General features: G+C 49.0%; 1 protein-coding gene across 1 annotated transcript; it reads right to left on the bottom strand.

Moving 5' to 3' along the window:
* Positions 1-1,436: 1,436 nt before the first annotated feature.
* On the bottom strand, positions 1,437-10,113 carry GTPBP2 (GTP binding protein 2). Its single transcript, XM_070418520.1, has 12 exons — positions 9,899-10,113; positions 7,655-7,681; positions 7,182-7,366; positions 6,674-6,782; positions 6,282-6,479; positions 5,811-5,985; positions 5,426-5,645; positions 4,884-5,019; positions 4,691-4,749; positions 3,878-4,049; positions 3,106-3,270; positions 1,437-2,880 (listed from the first exon to the last, which is right to left on the bottom strand). Exons 1-12 carry the CDS (start codon positions 10,082-10,084, stop codon positions 2,704-2,706), a joined length of 1,809 nt encoding a protein of 602 aa, XP_070274621.1. The 5' UTR covers positions 10,085-10,113; the 3' UTR covers positions 1,437-2,703.
* Positions 10,114-16,084: the final 5,971 nt, after the last annotated feature.

The following is a 16,084-nucleotide window of genomic DNA, read 5'->3' as shown; positions in this document are numbered from 1 at the left end:
TTCTCTACCCATAGACTGTGATAATCAGGTACTTTGAACACAGAAACAGGAAGGTACTAAAGTTTGGCAAGGTGGCCCTCATAGCTCCAAGGAGCCAGTTTAGGCTCCATAAACCTCACTTCAGGCTATTTTGCATTGCTAGGTAAAGCATGAGGACCAGATTACCATGTCTCTAAATTCTACTCTTCATTAAGTAGCTGGCATACTAATCTCCAAATCTCTGACACAGTAGTGAGTTCCTTACCATTAGCAAGTGGCCAATTCTTTAAACCCTAGAGAGTGGGGAGCACGATTACGCTCCTCCTGTCTTTCGCCAAAAGTGCCGGGAGTGCTATGGCACTCCTCCTGCAGTGTCACTATTAGATGCTAGTACAGTGGGGCCTTGACTTACGAGTGTCCTGACTAACGAGTTTTTCGAGATATGAGCCGTCTCTCAGCCGTTTTTTGCTTTGAGTTGCGAGCTAAAATTCGGGTTACGAGCCAGCTTCAGATACCCCACTGCTAGTTGGCGCAGCGAACGTCACAGTGAATGCCACAACATCAGCCCAGCATCACGTGTCTCACTCGTTCACTTTTTGATTTGACATACGAGTAATTTGAGTTACGAGCTCCGTCATGGAACAAATTAAACTCGTAAGTCAAAGCCCCACTGTAGTTCACTCTTTATTGACGGATGGCACCTAAGTGCAGATTACTTATGATGCTGAATGTTTGTAGTTCTAAAATTGACCACTGGCATTTATCTGCCTAATTTTTTACAGGTGCTACGATTTTATGAAGGTTACTCAGATTTTGTAGCCCTAAAGCTTTGAAATGGCGTCCAATTCTAAGTCTGCTTTTATTAGTGATGATGATATTGCTAAATATGTCAATTCTTGCTGTGAAGATGATTTTGTGGAAGATATTGGAGAAGGGTGTCCCTCTATTTTAACATTATATGTTTTGTTCAAATTTTTTTCTACTAGTATTTTATAATACAATCAGCAAACAATATATGTCAAAGATGAAAACAAATGTAGTAAAGGTTTCCTTAAGTTTTTGAATATGCAACTTCATTTACTTGCGATTCATAATTTTTTTCCTTCACTGCTGTAAAATCAGCAAAAATGTCTTGGCAATTTTAGCACAGTTCCTAGGATATTGGTTGGCACTCAAGGGTTTAAGTATGAGGTGGTTACCTAGCTCAGCTCAAAAGACAGCAGTTTTGCTTTCTATTCTGCTCACTCAAAGAACTATGCAAAACAGCTCAGAATACTTGATCACAATACTGGAACACTGATCGCAGGTGGGAGAGAGGAAAGGAAGAATGGTGAATGAGGTATCAGATGAGCTCTTTCCCCATTCAGGGTTCAGCAGTGTTAGGGTTTCACTTGTCTCTAATCCCAGAGAGGAATCTAGTTCTGGAAGTTGAACCTGTGTTTAATAAGCACAGTGTGTTCAATAAAACATTTTTATTCTGTACAATATATATATATATGTGTGTGTATTTAAATATATATATGTATGTACATATATATATACGCAAAGAAACCTCAACCAACAAATCCCTGAGTCCATGGGAACCCAGGACAGTAACAAAGGAAAAGGAGGGAGTCCATGTCCTAAAGAGTAGGAAATATGGCAACAACTTTCCCTTCTCTCCAGGTTCCCAGCAACAGAGGGAAAGGGATGGTCACTGCAAATTACTAAAACAAGAGGACTTCTGTAGGAGCGGGAAGCAGGTTGGGGTGGTGGAACGGGAGCTGTGGGTCAGTGTGGGAAAGTAAAACATACGGCTTGCTCCAGCATTAAAATCAACAGATCACTCCTGGCCGGATAGCTCAGTCGGTTAGAGCATTGTCCTGATATGCCAAGGTTTCTGGTTTGATGCCCAGTCAGGGCACATACAATAAATGCATATATGAGTGAAACAACAAATCAGTGTTTCTCTCTCCCTTCCTCTTTCTAAAACCAATTGAAGAAAAAACACAAAAAATCAACAGATCACTGCAGAAGAGGGGACAAAACTGATTGACATGCAGCTGACCTTTGGTATACCAAGCCTTAGCTTGGCAGCCCCACGCCTGGGCCAGCTCAACAAATAGCACCTGTGGGGCCTATGAGAGGAGAAACGAGGGAAATGGCCCTTGAGTGAAGAAGGGAAGGGCCATAAAGCTGAGGAATAGGCTGCATGTCTCAGCACAGGATGGAACATTGCCATTCACTGCCCCTGTGCCATTTCTTCAGACCCTAGGCCACCAGATGGCCAGGAGCCTGAGTAGATGTCTTCTGTCCACAGTCAGGTAGAGATGGGCAATTTACACGGTCTTCAGAAGAGGTATAGAAAAAGGAGTGTTTTCGAGGACCACTCCCAGTTGTGACAATTCCTGAAGTGCAGGGACCACACCGGTGAATCATGCCCAGTCCTGACAGTGGGGCCAAGGTGGCAGCGGTCAGCTCCCTCCGTAGACAGGTCATGGGGTTTCCAGGGTGGATGAGCCAACGAGATGGACACACAGCTGCTGAGCACTGCCCTGAATTCTCCTGTCTTCTCCCTCAGGGCTTTCCCTCCCTGGCCACACCAAGCTTGGCACCTTTCCAGCATGGTGGCAGGGAGCACCCCTCTCCCTAGCCTATTAACACACAGAGCCGCCAACAGGGGGCAGCATGGCCAGAGGCATCTTATATTGTAGGGACAGCAATAGAGCTGTGCCGGCTTGGAGTTCAGAAGCCCACGTTGGCCTGGGCTTCTCCCGCTGCAATGGCTTGCACATCTGTGACATGGCCGATGCCCTTGGTGACACCCTCCCGGAACAGCAGCTTGGCACCCACCTTCAGGTACTCTGGGTGTTTCAGGAAGCGGAAACGTACCACTGCCTTCTCCCCTGTCCGCAGCTTGTCCTGCAGCAGATACTCGGTCACTGGCCCTGGTAATGCCTCGGGTCCCATTCTCTACCAGCCTGGGTTCTCCACCCTCAGGGGCCTATCAGGCTTCTACCCACTCTGAATGGGTCTTTGCCCCTTTGGTGGGACCAGGGAGTTCTCTATGAGTCTGGGGCCAGGCCTTTCTGGAAGGAGAATTCTGACTTTTCCCTGGAAAAATGTGCATAGCTGGGTCCCTCTCACCTTGGCATGGATCTTTTCCACCACTGCCGTCTGGCGGACATTGCCCACGTGTACTGTCACTTGGAAGCCGCGCCGGAATGTGGTGGCATGGAACAGTAGGACTATTTCTGCCTCGAACACTGAGCAGATGGTGGGGTTCATCTCGGGGCTCACCATCACCATGCCCTGGGGAGGACAGCCCCAAACCTCATGTTAGTCTCTCACCCTTACAGCTCCCTAAGTTTCCCCTCCTGAGGAAGAGGAAACTTCCTCTTCCTCTAGGACAGTGGTTCTCAACCTTCCTCATGCCGCGACCCTTTAATACAGTTCCTCATGTTGTGGTGACCCCCAATTTCATTGTTACAAATTGAACATAATTAAAGCATAGTGATTAATCACAAAAACAATATGTAATTATATATGTGTTTTCCAATGGTCTTAGGCGACCCCCAAAGGGGTCGCGACCCACAGGTTGAGAACCGCTGCTCTAGGACTTCAAACACAAGACCTCAGAAGGCAATATCCAAAGCTCTCCTCTAAGGAGGAACCCTCCTTACCTACCTCCCAGGTCCTCTAACCCTTCTAATGATTTGTATTTCTAGGGTCCTGGACACTTGGGTTGGACCACAGTGATTCATAATTAGTGATCTGTGCTTTATGAGTATGCTAACCCTTTTCAAACACAGACAGTCTGTGTAACTAGCTTCCTGGGGTAGAGACCATGTTCTCTTTGAGTTCCCCTTACACAGGTGCTTCTCTTGTGTCCCCTCTCCAACCCACCCTCCCACCTCACCTTTCGAAGGAGCGCACGGTCAAAGTCCCCGAGGGCCAGTGTAGCAGCCTGACCAGCTCGCAGTACACGACAGGCAGAGCGGTTGCGCTGGATGCTGCATACTCTCAGCTCCAGGAAGCAGCCATCGTCCGTGGGGCCCACCACCAGCTGGTCGCCCTCACGGCAAATCCCACTGCAGCCCAGAGGGCGGATGGCACAGTGTCAGCCCAGGCTCCCTTACTTACTTCTCTGCTAGGGTCACCCAGAGCATTCTTTCCCCTCTATGGTGAGTCCCTCAGGAGGAGAAAACAGACCCTAAATTCTGACTTAGGGAAAAAATTCTAACTTGGAGAGAGAGGAGATGGCTGCTTGCTCCAGTTCAGAGTTCAGATTCTGCAGGGTAGTACCAGGAAAGGCAGTGACGACTGGCAGAGGTACCTGCTGGTTTGACACTGAACATCTGATTCCCGAAAGAGCAAGACAGCCCCTTGGGTTTCATCCTCTGCTTTGGAAAGAGTCTTAAGGGCCCTCTCATTTCCCTACTTGAAAATGAGGTCAGCTGAATACACTCTAGTTTTCTTCCTGGAGCCCAAGACCCACACTTCTCCCTCAGGGGCCTGGAGATGCCCAGTAAAGCAGCAATACTGTTTCTTCCCTCACAAGCCACTGGACTAGCTTTCTCCAGCTCTTCTGATGGTGAAAGCCTAATCTGAAGACAAGCACATCTTTTAGCTAAGCTCTGTTCAAGTCCAGGGTCTCCTTTGGACCATGATGTCTTCTAGTGTCTGGGTATGTGAGGGCTGAGTGGGGTGGGCAGCAAGCAAGGAAATTCACCTGGAAAGTGTCCCTCCAACAACTGTCCCCACCTCTGGTACTGTGTAGATTTCATCCACCTGAAGCCAAAGAAAATTCTATCAATGGCCTGTGCAGGTGCAAAATCTCTAAGTCTCTAAGCAGACTCGGGGCTTAGCCAGAATTAGTCCTTCCTAGTTCCTCGGCTCACTGCCTGTTTGGGTGGACAATTTACCTGAAACTCTGTCAGCTGCTGCATGAGTTCCTCCTGCTCTTTGCTGTTGGTGAGCGGTGGCAGGATATTCAGAAAGACTTTGAGCAGGTCCAAACTCTCTCCAGACACACTGGACAGGGTGAAGATAGGGGTGACGCTGTAGAGGGAGGCATGAGATAGACAGATGAGGAAAGTTCTAACAGGAGGCAGAGGCTAGAGCCCATTCATGGAAAGGTGAGCTTTTATCAGGGTGGCTAGTCCCCTCCTGAAGCTCCAGGAGCTCCAGGCCCTCTCTCTGTGAACCAGCCAAGGACCTATCCAGAGCCCAGGGGGGTTGGTGAATGCCTGTCACAGCACTTTGTCTCCAGGGTCCCAGGCATCAGCAAAGCCCCATGCTGGCTTGGGGAAAGGGTCGGCCCTTTAGCAAAGACACCTTCCCACAATCCCAACCTGCAAACCACAGAACTGAGACAGACTGGTTTGGTCCTGAGGTGGGACACCCTGTTCCCAGGCCTGTGGCAGCCTTCCCCGTGGATCAGGGCTCTGGAGTGAGGAAGGCTTACTTGGGTGACTGGGCAAACTGCTGGGCAGCGGTGACGGCATCGTCCTCAGAGATGACCAGCATGGGGACTTTGTGGCAGCCGGGCTGCTTCAGGACCCGCTCTAGCTGGCGTACCGTCCTCTCCACTGTGGTCTTGGCGCACAGGTCCACCTTGCTGACCACGATGAAGAAGGGCACTTTCAGGGCCAGGGCCAGCCCCAGATGTTCCCTTGTTGTGCCGGCTACCTCAGAGAAGGAAGGCAGGAGTCAGGAGAGAAGAGTGAGGATGTGGGAGGGAGGAGAGGGAACAAGAGAAAAGTTCATCTGGCTCCCAGGTTGGAGGAGACCCAGGGTAGGAGAAAGTCAGCACCCCCTTCCAGCCACATCCCTGCCCCAATGCCTCGTACCAATCCCAGTGTTAGCACTAACGAGGAGCAGGGCACAGTCAGGGCAGTAAGAGGTGAGGCCAAAGATGGTGGTGTGTAGGTACTTGTGGTGGCCGGCCAGGTCGATGAAGGTGATCATCTTGGAGCTGCTCTCACAGATCTCTTCTGCCGTCCGTGAGTCACTGTAATTCACCACCTGGCCCAGAGCCCAGGGCTCTCAGTGCCCCTGCCAGCCTCCCCAACCCTTTCAGAGTTGCCAGGACCTAAACCAGTCCCTGGGTGACCCTGCCTCTTAACCCTGAGCCCCATTTCTGATTTAATTCAGTTGATTCCCCATGGGTTTTCTAAGGAGGACAGCGCTTGTGCACTGCCCTTAGGGCTTCATCTACTCTACTCCAAAAAGTCTCCACACACTCCCTCAGACTCTGTCCCTCACCACTACCCTCCCATCCTCACAGTCTGGCACCACTGGGTCCCGTTGATTGCATGCACCTCTCCCTTGCTGTTAAAGCCCAGGATCTCGAAGCTGATGCTGGAGGTCCGGCCAGACTGAATCTCATGCAGGTGGCGGAACAGGTTGAGCCGAGCCCGGCCCCGGCCATTGTCCAGCTCTCCTTGGGTCAGGACTCCAAGCAGAGTTGACTTCCCCGAGTCCACATTCCCCAGGACAGCCACACGAAGGTCCAGAAACTGTGGATGAATTGTCAGAGGTAAGGGCTCCAATCCCTTCTCTCTCTCTACTGAAGGTTGGGTCAAGGGCAGTGCTGCTCCCTGGGAACCAAATGATGAACTGGATAGCCCCAGGGTCACAGGCCAGGAGACAGCCTGCCACCACAGGGTCCTCAGGGAGCATGGGTGTGAAAGGCAGGGAAAAGTGTGCTCACCTGCTGGTTGTCAGGGACCTTTCGTACCAGCACCTCCGTGATCTTTCGGGGCATGTCGCTATCATAATCCACTTCACGCTCCCGGAGAACAGTGATGTCTGCCCCAACCCTATCACAGCAAGGCCGAAGCTGCCACATCTCGCTGTGCTCCCTCATCCCCAGCCTTCCATCCTGGCTCTGGACCAATGGCCTTCCCACACGTCCCAAAGAGCTCCCAACGCGTTACTTTCTCTCCTACCACCCTCCAATCTATCCCATATCCCATATCCACATGTTAAAGATCCCTTTAAACAAACAAACAAACAAACAAGTCTTAAATCAAAAAGCAAAAAAGCCTAGGTTCAAATGTGGAGGAGCTCAGAACTAGCCCTCCCCACTTCAGCCCTTTGTCAAGAGAAGGCAGCAAAAGGAAAGTATCTTCTTGGCCCTAAGGCCCTAGGTGACTGGATGCATTTGGGTTCTCCCCAGAGTTAGGGAAGAGAGAACTGAGGGGGGAGGGGAAGCATACTTCTCTGCCATCCGGTGCAGGGTCTTGAGGGAGGCCCGCATCTCCTCCTCAGCCAGCCCCACCAGCAGCCCATTGTCCTCCACCCCAATCTGGTAGACTGCCTCACCACGGCCCTCCTGGAGCCGCCACTTCATCTGTGTCACCAGGTGCTCAAAGCGGTACTGGGATGGATTCACCAGCTTCAGCTTACGGCAGGTGAGGGATCATGAGAAGGTGAAATCAGAGATGCTCCTCCCAAACCCACATGCTCACCACCTGTCCTGCTGTAAGGACCAGGACCTTCCCTTCCCACTTAAACCCCCTCATGCCTGGCCCCCCTCTAACAGTGAGTCCCCCCAATAAAATGAGGTACAGAGCCCTTACCCTGAACCACATCCCTAAATTACTATAGATCATGAAGTTGGAAGGATCTCAGAGAAATCGCCATCCCATGCCAGCAAGGACAACCTGCACCTCCCCAGCCTAAGACTCACTTTATATTCGATGTTTCCATCTTCAGCCTGAAAAGAAACAGAAAGCGGTTACCAAATACGGTCCAGACCCAACCCCTACTTCCCCGATTCCTGATGGCGCCCAGGCAACAGCTAACTTGAGAGAGCAGGAAGCCACAGTGGCACCTGCTTAGGCAGGTGCCTGCCACAGGTCATTGGCAGACAAGCCCTCTACCCAGCCTCAGTGTGACTTCTCCCAAGGGAAGTCCTCTAAGAACAATCACCCGTCTAAGCCAGGAACAGAACCCTGAGTCCCTCCTTGCTTTGGTCACTGGCAGCATGTTCTTCCTAGAGCAGCGGTTCTCAACCTGTGGGTCGCGACCCCTTTGGCAGTCGAACGACCCTTTCACAGGGGTCGCCTAAGACCATCCTGCATATCAGATATTTACATTACGATTCATAACAGTAGCAACATTACAGTTATGAAGTAGCAACGAAAATAATCTTATGGTTGGGTCACAACATGAGGAACTGTATTTAAAGGGCCAGAAGGTTGAGAACCGCTGTCCTAGAGGCAAGATCACTCCTTCCTTCTCTTCAGGCCCTCAAACTGCCGTCCCCAGAAATCTGTCTCCGCTGTGTCTGGGCTGTTGAGGCCATTCTCTGCCACTGATCTGGGAGACACCATTTCCTTCCTCCCCACCCTTCTCAGCTGATGTCATCAAGAGTAAGAGAATGCAAGAGGTTCTGGACCAGGGCCAATGACTGAACTCAGCACTGGTCATTACAAGCCCAATGAGAGAGGAGCTGAAATAAGAGAGGGATAGGGCTCCAAAGTTGGGGCTGAAGAGAAGAAACTCAGAAAATATAATTAAGGGGACAGACTCACGGTGGCTTTTATCTCCTACCCCCTAACCCAGGGGTGGGGAACCTTTTTTCTGCCAAGGGCCATTTGGATATTTATAGCATCATTCGAGGGCCATACAAAATTATCAACTTAAAAATTAGCCTGCTGTATTTGGTCAAACAATTAACTCACCCCTAATGCTTTGGCAGGACCAGACCAAATGATTTCTCTGGCCTCATACGGCCTGTGAGCTGGACGTTCCCCACACCTGCCCTAACTCTGATGTCTAAGCTGAGGTGGAATCCTGAGTCCACTCCAGTCTCCTCTACCTCTTCCCTATATTAAGTGACCCAACGGAAGTATCCTATTGCCCGAGCCTTCCCCTCTCAGGTGCAAAAGGATATGAGATTTGCTGGTTCTGCCTGTCTTGCATTTCTGTACTCCTCCTTCTTGGCCATTTCTCTTTCTCCCTTTCTGTCATCATTCCATCTCTTCAAGGCCCTCTGACTCTAGGCTCTCATAGGCCTTCACCTATCATCTCTATTTCATGGAGTATAAGGGAGATCTTTACTCATCAACAAAGACCTTCCTTTTTATCATTTTGACGGAGGTGAAAAGTTAGAATGAATGGCTTCAGTAAAGTGGTACAAGGATGATCCAAAATGTGGCCCCAGGACCAGCTGCATTAGAACCACCCAGGAACTTGTAAATGCAGATTCTCAGGCCCACCTCTGACCTACTGAGTCAGGAACTCTAGGGGCGGGGCAGCAATCAGATGATTCTGATACTGTGCTAAAGTTTGATAACCACTGGTTTAGGCTCTTCTTCTGGGTCCTTCTTTCCTAATATGGACAAAGTAGCATTATTCTCTGCCTTAAGGGGTAGATGAAGCAGGTGTGTGGAGGCTGCCCTCACATCCTCCTAGGACAGGCAAAGGACAGGATTACCTGACTGACTGTTCTGGGGTGTGTGTGTGTGTGTGTGTGTGTGTGTACTCAGGGATAAGGACAGAACATACTGCTCTTTTCCCCGGTACTCGCCTCCTCCCCATGGAACAAGTGTAGAAAACTCTGCCTCTCCATCCCAGGACTAGTCTCCCTGCTCTAGTGCAGCACAGGCATGAACCTGGGCATCCATTCTGATCACCCCAAGGGGATGGGAGTGGGATCTCCCTCCCTCACTTCTCCTCCTGGCATTACCTAGATCAGAATAGGAGGATCCTCCTCCCCACTCTTCCTCTCCGGGGTCGTGATCCCGGAGGTGAGGGCCAGTCTCTCTATCCCTCCTTCCAGGGGTCCTGGGACCGGAAGGAGGGGTTCTACTCTCCCCAGGGGTCCTGACACCGGAAGGGGGTGTCAAGTCTCTCCGTCCCGCCTTCCCGGAGTCCCGGGACCGGAAGAAGTGGTTTCTACTCAACCCGCCACTTCTCAGGTGCTCACCTCGGGGGGCAGATACGGGGGGTTGTTGGCTTTGCTCCCTCTGTTCTTTCCGTTCTTCTTCTTCCCCTTCGGGCCCCCGCAGCCGCTGCTGCCCCCGGCGCCCCTAGCCTTGAGGGTTCCGCCCATGGCCGGGCCCCCTCCGGGCCGGCAGCAGCCGCCGAACAGCTCCGATACCCGCGAGTCCATTCGCCGCCGCCGCCAGCCCCCCGCCCGGCCCCTCCCCCCCGCCACTACCGCCGCCGCCGCCCCTACTGCCACCGCCGCGTCGGGCCAGCCAGAGGAGAGCGGGGTGGGGCCCTGCCCAGGCCACGCCCCCACCAGTCTCCGGCTCTAGGCGCGTCAGAAACAGCCGCGGTGCACCACGGGATATCGAGTCCTCAAGCCCGAGAGCTTCCTCCAAAGAGGTCGCCGCCATCCTACAACTCCTAGGAAGCATCGCGGCGCAGGGGCCGCAGGTGGCTTCGGGGCGTAGACCAGGAGCGCGCCTTTGCGCGCAAAGGTCTAAGGGAGCTGTAGTCGGTTCCCAGTCTCCGCGCTCTGAACGGGTCTTTATCTAAGAAGGCCTTGGGGTGAGGGGGGTCCCCGGAGGGCTTACTTCGGAATCCAGCTTGGAGGACACTCCTGGGTGTGGCCCCTTAGCGCGGTCCCAGGCAACAGGTTTTAGACCTGGAGAGTTGCAAATGCACGGCGACTGGTCCCTCCAGCCTGCTGGCTCCGCCCCGCCTCTGTTTCTTCCCCGATGGTCGGCGTGCTGTCGGGGTGAGTCAGGGCGAATGCCAGGGCGGAGGCGGGTGATGGTTAGCCTAATTATGGCTGTTATTGTTACGATGATTATGCCGCCTTTACACAGCAGTCACTGCTTTATTACCGGGCTGGCACCCCCCGGGGGCCGGTTTTAGCAGCCCAAGACACCAAGGTAGCGCCAACAGGAGGCCCGAACCCATAAACCAGCCTTGCTGCCCGAGGGTTACAAGGATGCCCGCCGCGAGGATTGCCCCTCCTTCTTGTTTTGAAGCAGAACCAATCGGGGAGAACCGAGTTTAGTTTTAAAACATTCAGGGCTATAGGAGGGGCGGGCTCGGGTTACCTCGACCACATCGAGGGCGGGGACGTGGCCGAGAATAGAAGCTTGGCCGAGGGCCCCAGAGGATTGCTGACTTTTGTCTTTCTTGCCAAGTCATCCCTCTTGCTCTTTAGAGCTCTGGCAGCCAGCGGAAGAGTAAACATTTAGCGACATAAGCCAGTGTGCAAGACACTAGAAAAGCAGAGTGGAGAAGCAATTAGTGTTGCTGGGTTGGGAGTCAGGACGCCAGGGTTCAATTCCGAGCCCCTGGCTCTCTCATGACTCACCTTTCATTGTATGTCCACTTCCCTTCTCTTCACAAACAGCGAGATGCTCACAGGCAGCCAAGAAATAAAACAGCCCACCCCCCCAGACCTCAGTTTAACCTGGAAAATTAGAAGCAGCAACAGTGGCTTACCTCTGGTGATCCTCTTAGGAGTTCAGACGTGGTAGAATCCATGGCTTCACCCCAAGACCACAAGGAGGGTGGCAGATTACTAATTAGAGTTGCTGCCCACCTGGCATAACTCCCCCAAACAGTGGGAGTTGATGGGCGAAAATCTGCAAAAGACCTTAGCCAACCCAGCCAATTATGTGGTCTTCAGTGGTTGAAAGCACATTGGACTTCTCAACCCTGTTCAGCTAAAGGAAGTTTATACTGCAGAAGTCAACCTTAGCCAGAGAAACTGCTACGTAGAGGCCGAGACCCAAACACTCAGTGACAGATCTCAAGAAGGATGGGGATTGGAAGGGAGAGCTAAGGCCATTCCCATTTTCTCACCACCAGCAGCTCTGGAATCATGATAACCAGGGCCTGCTGCGCTTGCCTGATAACACTTGTCTTCTCATCTTCGTGGATCTTTCAACTACTCCAACACACAGTTTCACTTTACCCATCCCAATACCCTTGTCTCCTAAGTGGAGAACTTTTGAGAGTTGGGAGAGGATAACTAATTTTGATATCCCATTCTTTTAAAAAAATTTATTATTTATTTGTTTGTTTTTCAATGTCATCTTTTTTTAATCCTCACCCGAGGGTATTTTCCATTGATTTTTTTAGAGAGCAGAAGAGAGAGAGAAAGAGAGAAATATGGATGTGAGAGAAACATGGGTTGGTTGCCTCCTGCACTTGCCCTGGAGCCTGTAACTGAGGTATGTGCCCTTGACCGGAATCGAACCCAGGACCCTTCAGTCCCCAGGCTGACGCTCTATCCACTGAGCCAAACTGGCTAGGGCAATATCCCATTCTTGAACAACCTGGCTTACCACAGATAGCAGTGAAAGCTGCCAGAGAAGTAGGCTGAATACAGATGTCTGTCCAGGAGGGGTCAGGGTCCTGGGAGAAGGAAGGTGCTATGTGTTTAGTTTCCTGGAGGAATTACTTGTGAGATGCTTATGATGTGGTTGACTGGGATATATATGTATACACACACACATACACTTTTTTTTTTTCTGGGATGTAATTAGTCATTTATTCTGTGTATAGTGCTTTTACATAAGATTTTAATTTTTTGGAATTTATCTTTATGTAGGATGTGTGGTAGGAACTAATTTGATATTCCCCCCTCTAATTGGATAGGAATGTGTCTCAAGTTATTTGCTTTTTGTCGTTAATCCTTACCCGAGGGTATTTTTCCATTGATTTTTTAGAGAGAATGGAAGGGAGGGGGAGAGACAGAGAGAAAGAAACATCCATGTGAGAGAGACACATTGATCGGTTGCCTCCCACATGGTCCCTGACAAGGGCCAGGGATTGAGACTGTAACCAAGGTCTGTGCTCTTGACTGTAATTGAACCTGGGGCCCTTCAGCCCATGGGTTGTTGCACTATCCACTGAGCCAAACTGGCCAGGGCTCAAGTTATTTGCTTTGAAAAGTCACCCTCATAATATAGTAAGATTTATATATACATGGATCTGTTTATGGACTCTCTTCTGTTTTATGATTTGTTTGTTTATTCCTGAGTCAATACCACAGTATTTTAATAATTGTAGTTTTATAGTATGTTTTTAAAAAATATTTTTATTGATTTCAGAGAGGGAGAGGGAGAGAGATAGAAACATCAATGATGAGAGAGAATCATTGATTGGCTGCCTCCTGCATGCCCCATACTGGGGGACCAAACTGGCAACCTGGGCATGTGTCCTGACTGGGAATCGAATCGTGACCTCCTGGTTCATAGCTTGATGCTCAATCACTGAGCCATGCCAGCTGTGCTATAGTATTTTATTTTTTAAGTGATGAACATTTTTTAAACTGGTGTTTATTTTGTAAGTAAAATGCTCAAGAAACTTTAAAAAGTTCTAAAGGCCTAGAGATAACCAGGTTTCAGATAAGATTATAGGCAGGTGCTGACTGTTGGTTTCTTGGTTGCTAACACCTAAATTTCATTGTGCTCTATTCTGCACTTCCATGATTCTTCTAGTTGAGGAGTGGTGAATTCCTCCGACTTTCGGCATACATCAACATTTACCACAATAAGAATGATAAGAAAAACAGTGGCAATACCCATCATTGTCATTGCAAAGGGAAACATTTTATAACCGAGGGAGAAACTTGCCACAGCAAATCCAAAAATCAAAACCATTAATCCAGTAAAGAAGAAAAAGTATCATTTGCAGAATCTATTTGGACACTTTCCTTGGATTATTCTCTGCAACCAAGTCTGCTGACTATAAACTTGAGATGTTGAGATCATGATGAGTTTAATCTTGTATTTTTAAAAAATCTTTCCTGTTGAAAGTGTTACACATGTCCCCCTTCCCCCGCCCCATTACCTCCTCCACCCTTCCCCTGCGGCCCACCCCAGGCCTTCACCACCCTATTGTCTGTGTCCATGGGTTATACGTCCAAGTTCTTTGGTTGATCACCCCCCACCCCCCTTGTCTCAGAGATTCCACACTCTGTTTCATGCTTCCATGCCTCTGGATCCACTCTGTTCATCAGTTTATTTTGTTACTTAGATTCCACATATGAGTGAGATCATGTGATACTTGTCTTTCTCTGACTGACTTATTTCACTTAGCATAATGCTCTCCAGGTCCCTCCATGCTTTCTCAAAGGGTAAGAGATCCTTATTTTCTACTACTCAATAGTATTCCATGGTATAAATGTACCACAGCTTTTTTTCTCCACTCGTTTATTGATGGGCACTTGGGCTGTTTCCAGATATTAGCTATTGTAAACTGTGCTGCTATGAACATAGGGGTGCATCCATTCTTTCTGATTGGTGTTTCAGGTCCCTTAGGATATATTACTAGAAGTGGGGTCCCTGGGTCAAATGGCAGTTCTGTATTTAATTTTTTGAGGAAACTTCATACTGTTTTCCATAATGGCTGCACCAGTCTGCATTCCCACCAGCAGTGTACTAGGTTTCCCTTTTCTCCGCATCCTCACAAGCACTTGTCATTTGTTGATGGTAGCCATTCTGACAGGTGTGAGGTGATACCTCATTGTCATTTTAATTTGCATCTCTCTGATGATCAATGACTTTGAGCACTTTTTCATGCCTCTTGGCCAACTATATGTCCACTTTGGAGAAGTGTCTATTTAGGTCCTTTGTCCATTTTTTAATTTGAATGTCTTCTTTTGTTAAGTTGTATGAGTTCTTTATATATATTTTTTATATTAACTCTTTATCAGATGTATCATTGCCAAATATATTCTCCCACACAGTGGGCTCTTTTTGTCTTGTTGATGGCTTCTCTTGCTGTGCAATAGCTTTTTATTTTGATGTAGTCCCATGTGTTTATTTTCTCCTTAGTTTCCTTTGCCCTAGGGCAGTGGTCGGCAAACTTCGGCTTGTGAGTCACATGGGGCTCTTTGGCCCCTTGAGTGTGGCCACGAAGTTTCAATCGCACTGTACGTGCACGCCCGCACGTGGTATTTTGTGGAAGAGCCACACTCAAGGGGCCGCAGTTTGCCGACCACTGCCCTAGGAGATGTAGCCATAAACATATTGCTACGAGAGATGTCTGAGATTTTGCTGCCTATGGTTTAATCTAGGATTTTTATGGTTTTCTGACTTACATTTAAATCTTTTATCCATTTTGAATTTATTCTTGTATATAGTGTAAGTTGGTGGTCTAGTTTCATTTTTTTGCATGTATCTAATTTTCCCAACACTGTTTATTGAAGAGACTGTCTTGACTCCATTGTATGCTCTTGCCTCCTTTGTCAAATACTAATTAAATGTAATGGCTTGGGTTGATTTCTGGGGGTCTCTGTTCTGTCCCATTGATCTATATGCCTGTTCTTGTGCCAGTACCAGGCTGTTTTGATTAAGGTGGCTTTGCAGTATAACTTGATATCTGGTATTGTGATTCCTCCAACTTTGTTTTTCTTTCTCAAGATTGCTGCAGGTATTCAGGGTCTTTTTTGGTTCCATATAAATTTTTGGAGTATTTGTTCTAGATCTGTGAAATATGCTGTTGGTATTTTAATAGGGATCACATTGAATCTTATCTTGTATTTAATGCAGCTCTTGAACAACCAGAAAAGTCAAACTCCTTTCAAGATGAGATGCCAAACACAGCTCTTTGTGTGTCTTTTATAGGAGATAGGACCTTGTTTGGATAATTGCAACCTGGGTTCTCATGGAAGGTCATTTTCACCCATCAGCATAGCTTTCTCTCAATCCAATGACATAAGATCGATTAACATTTTTAAATTGATTTCAGAGAGGAAGGGAGAGGGAGAGAAATAGAAACATCAATGAGTGAGAATCATCCATTGGCTGCCTCCAGCATGCCCCCTACTGGGGATCAAGCCTGAAACCCAGGCATGTGCCCTGACCGGGAATCAAATCAGGACCTCCTGATTCATGGGTCGACACTCAACCACTGAGTTATACCAGTCGGGTCTTTTATAGTATGTTTTGATCTCTGGTATGTACTTCCGGAAACACAACCTTTCTTGGCCTCCGTGACTTGACACGTCTATTTCTATTGATACTTCTCTGGCAACTCCTCAGTCAGAGAGAGAAATATGGATGAGAGAAAATGATTGATTGGTTGCCTCCTGCAAGCCCCCTACTAGGGACTCAAGCCTGCAACCCAGGCATGTGCCCTTGTCTGGAATTGAACCTGGGACCCTTCAGTTCGCAGGCTGACACTCTATCCGCTA

This window comes from Myotis yumanensis, unplaced genomic scaffold (assembly GCF_028538775.1).
Source record: "Myotis yumanensis isolate MYYU_CA2020_CCGP unplaced genomic scaffold, mMyoYum1.0.hap1 SCAF_6, whole genome shotgun sequence".
Lineage (NCBI taxonomy): Eukaryota > Metazoa > Chordata > Mammalia > Chiroptera > Vespertilionidae > Myotis > Myotis yumanensis.
The sequence above is the reverse complement of the archived record's forward strand: the minus strand, read 5'-3'. Positions and strand labels throughout refer to the sequence as shown.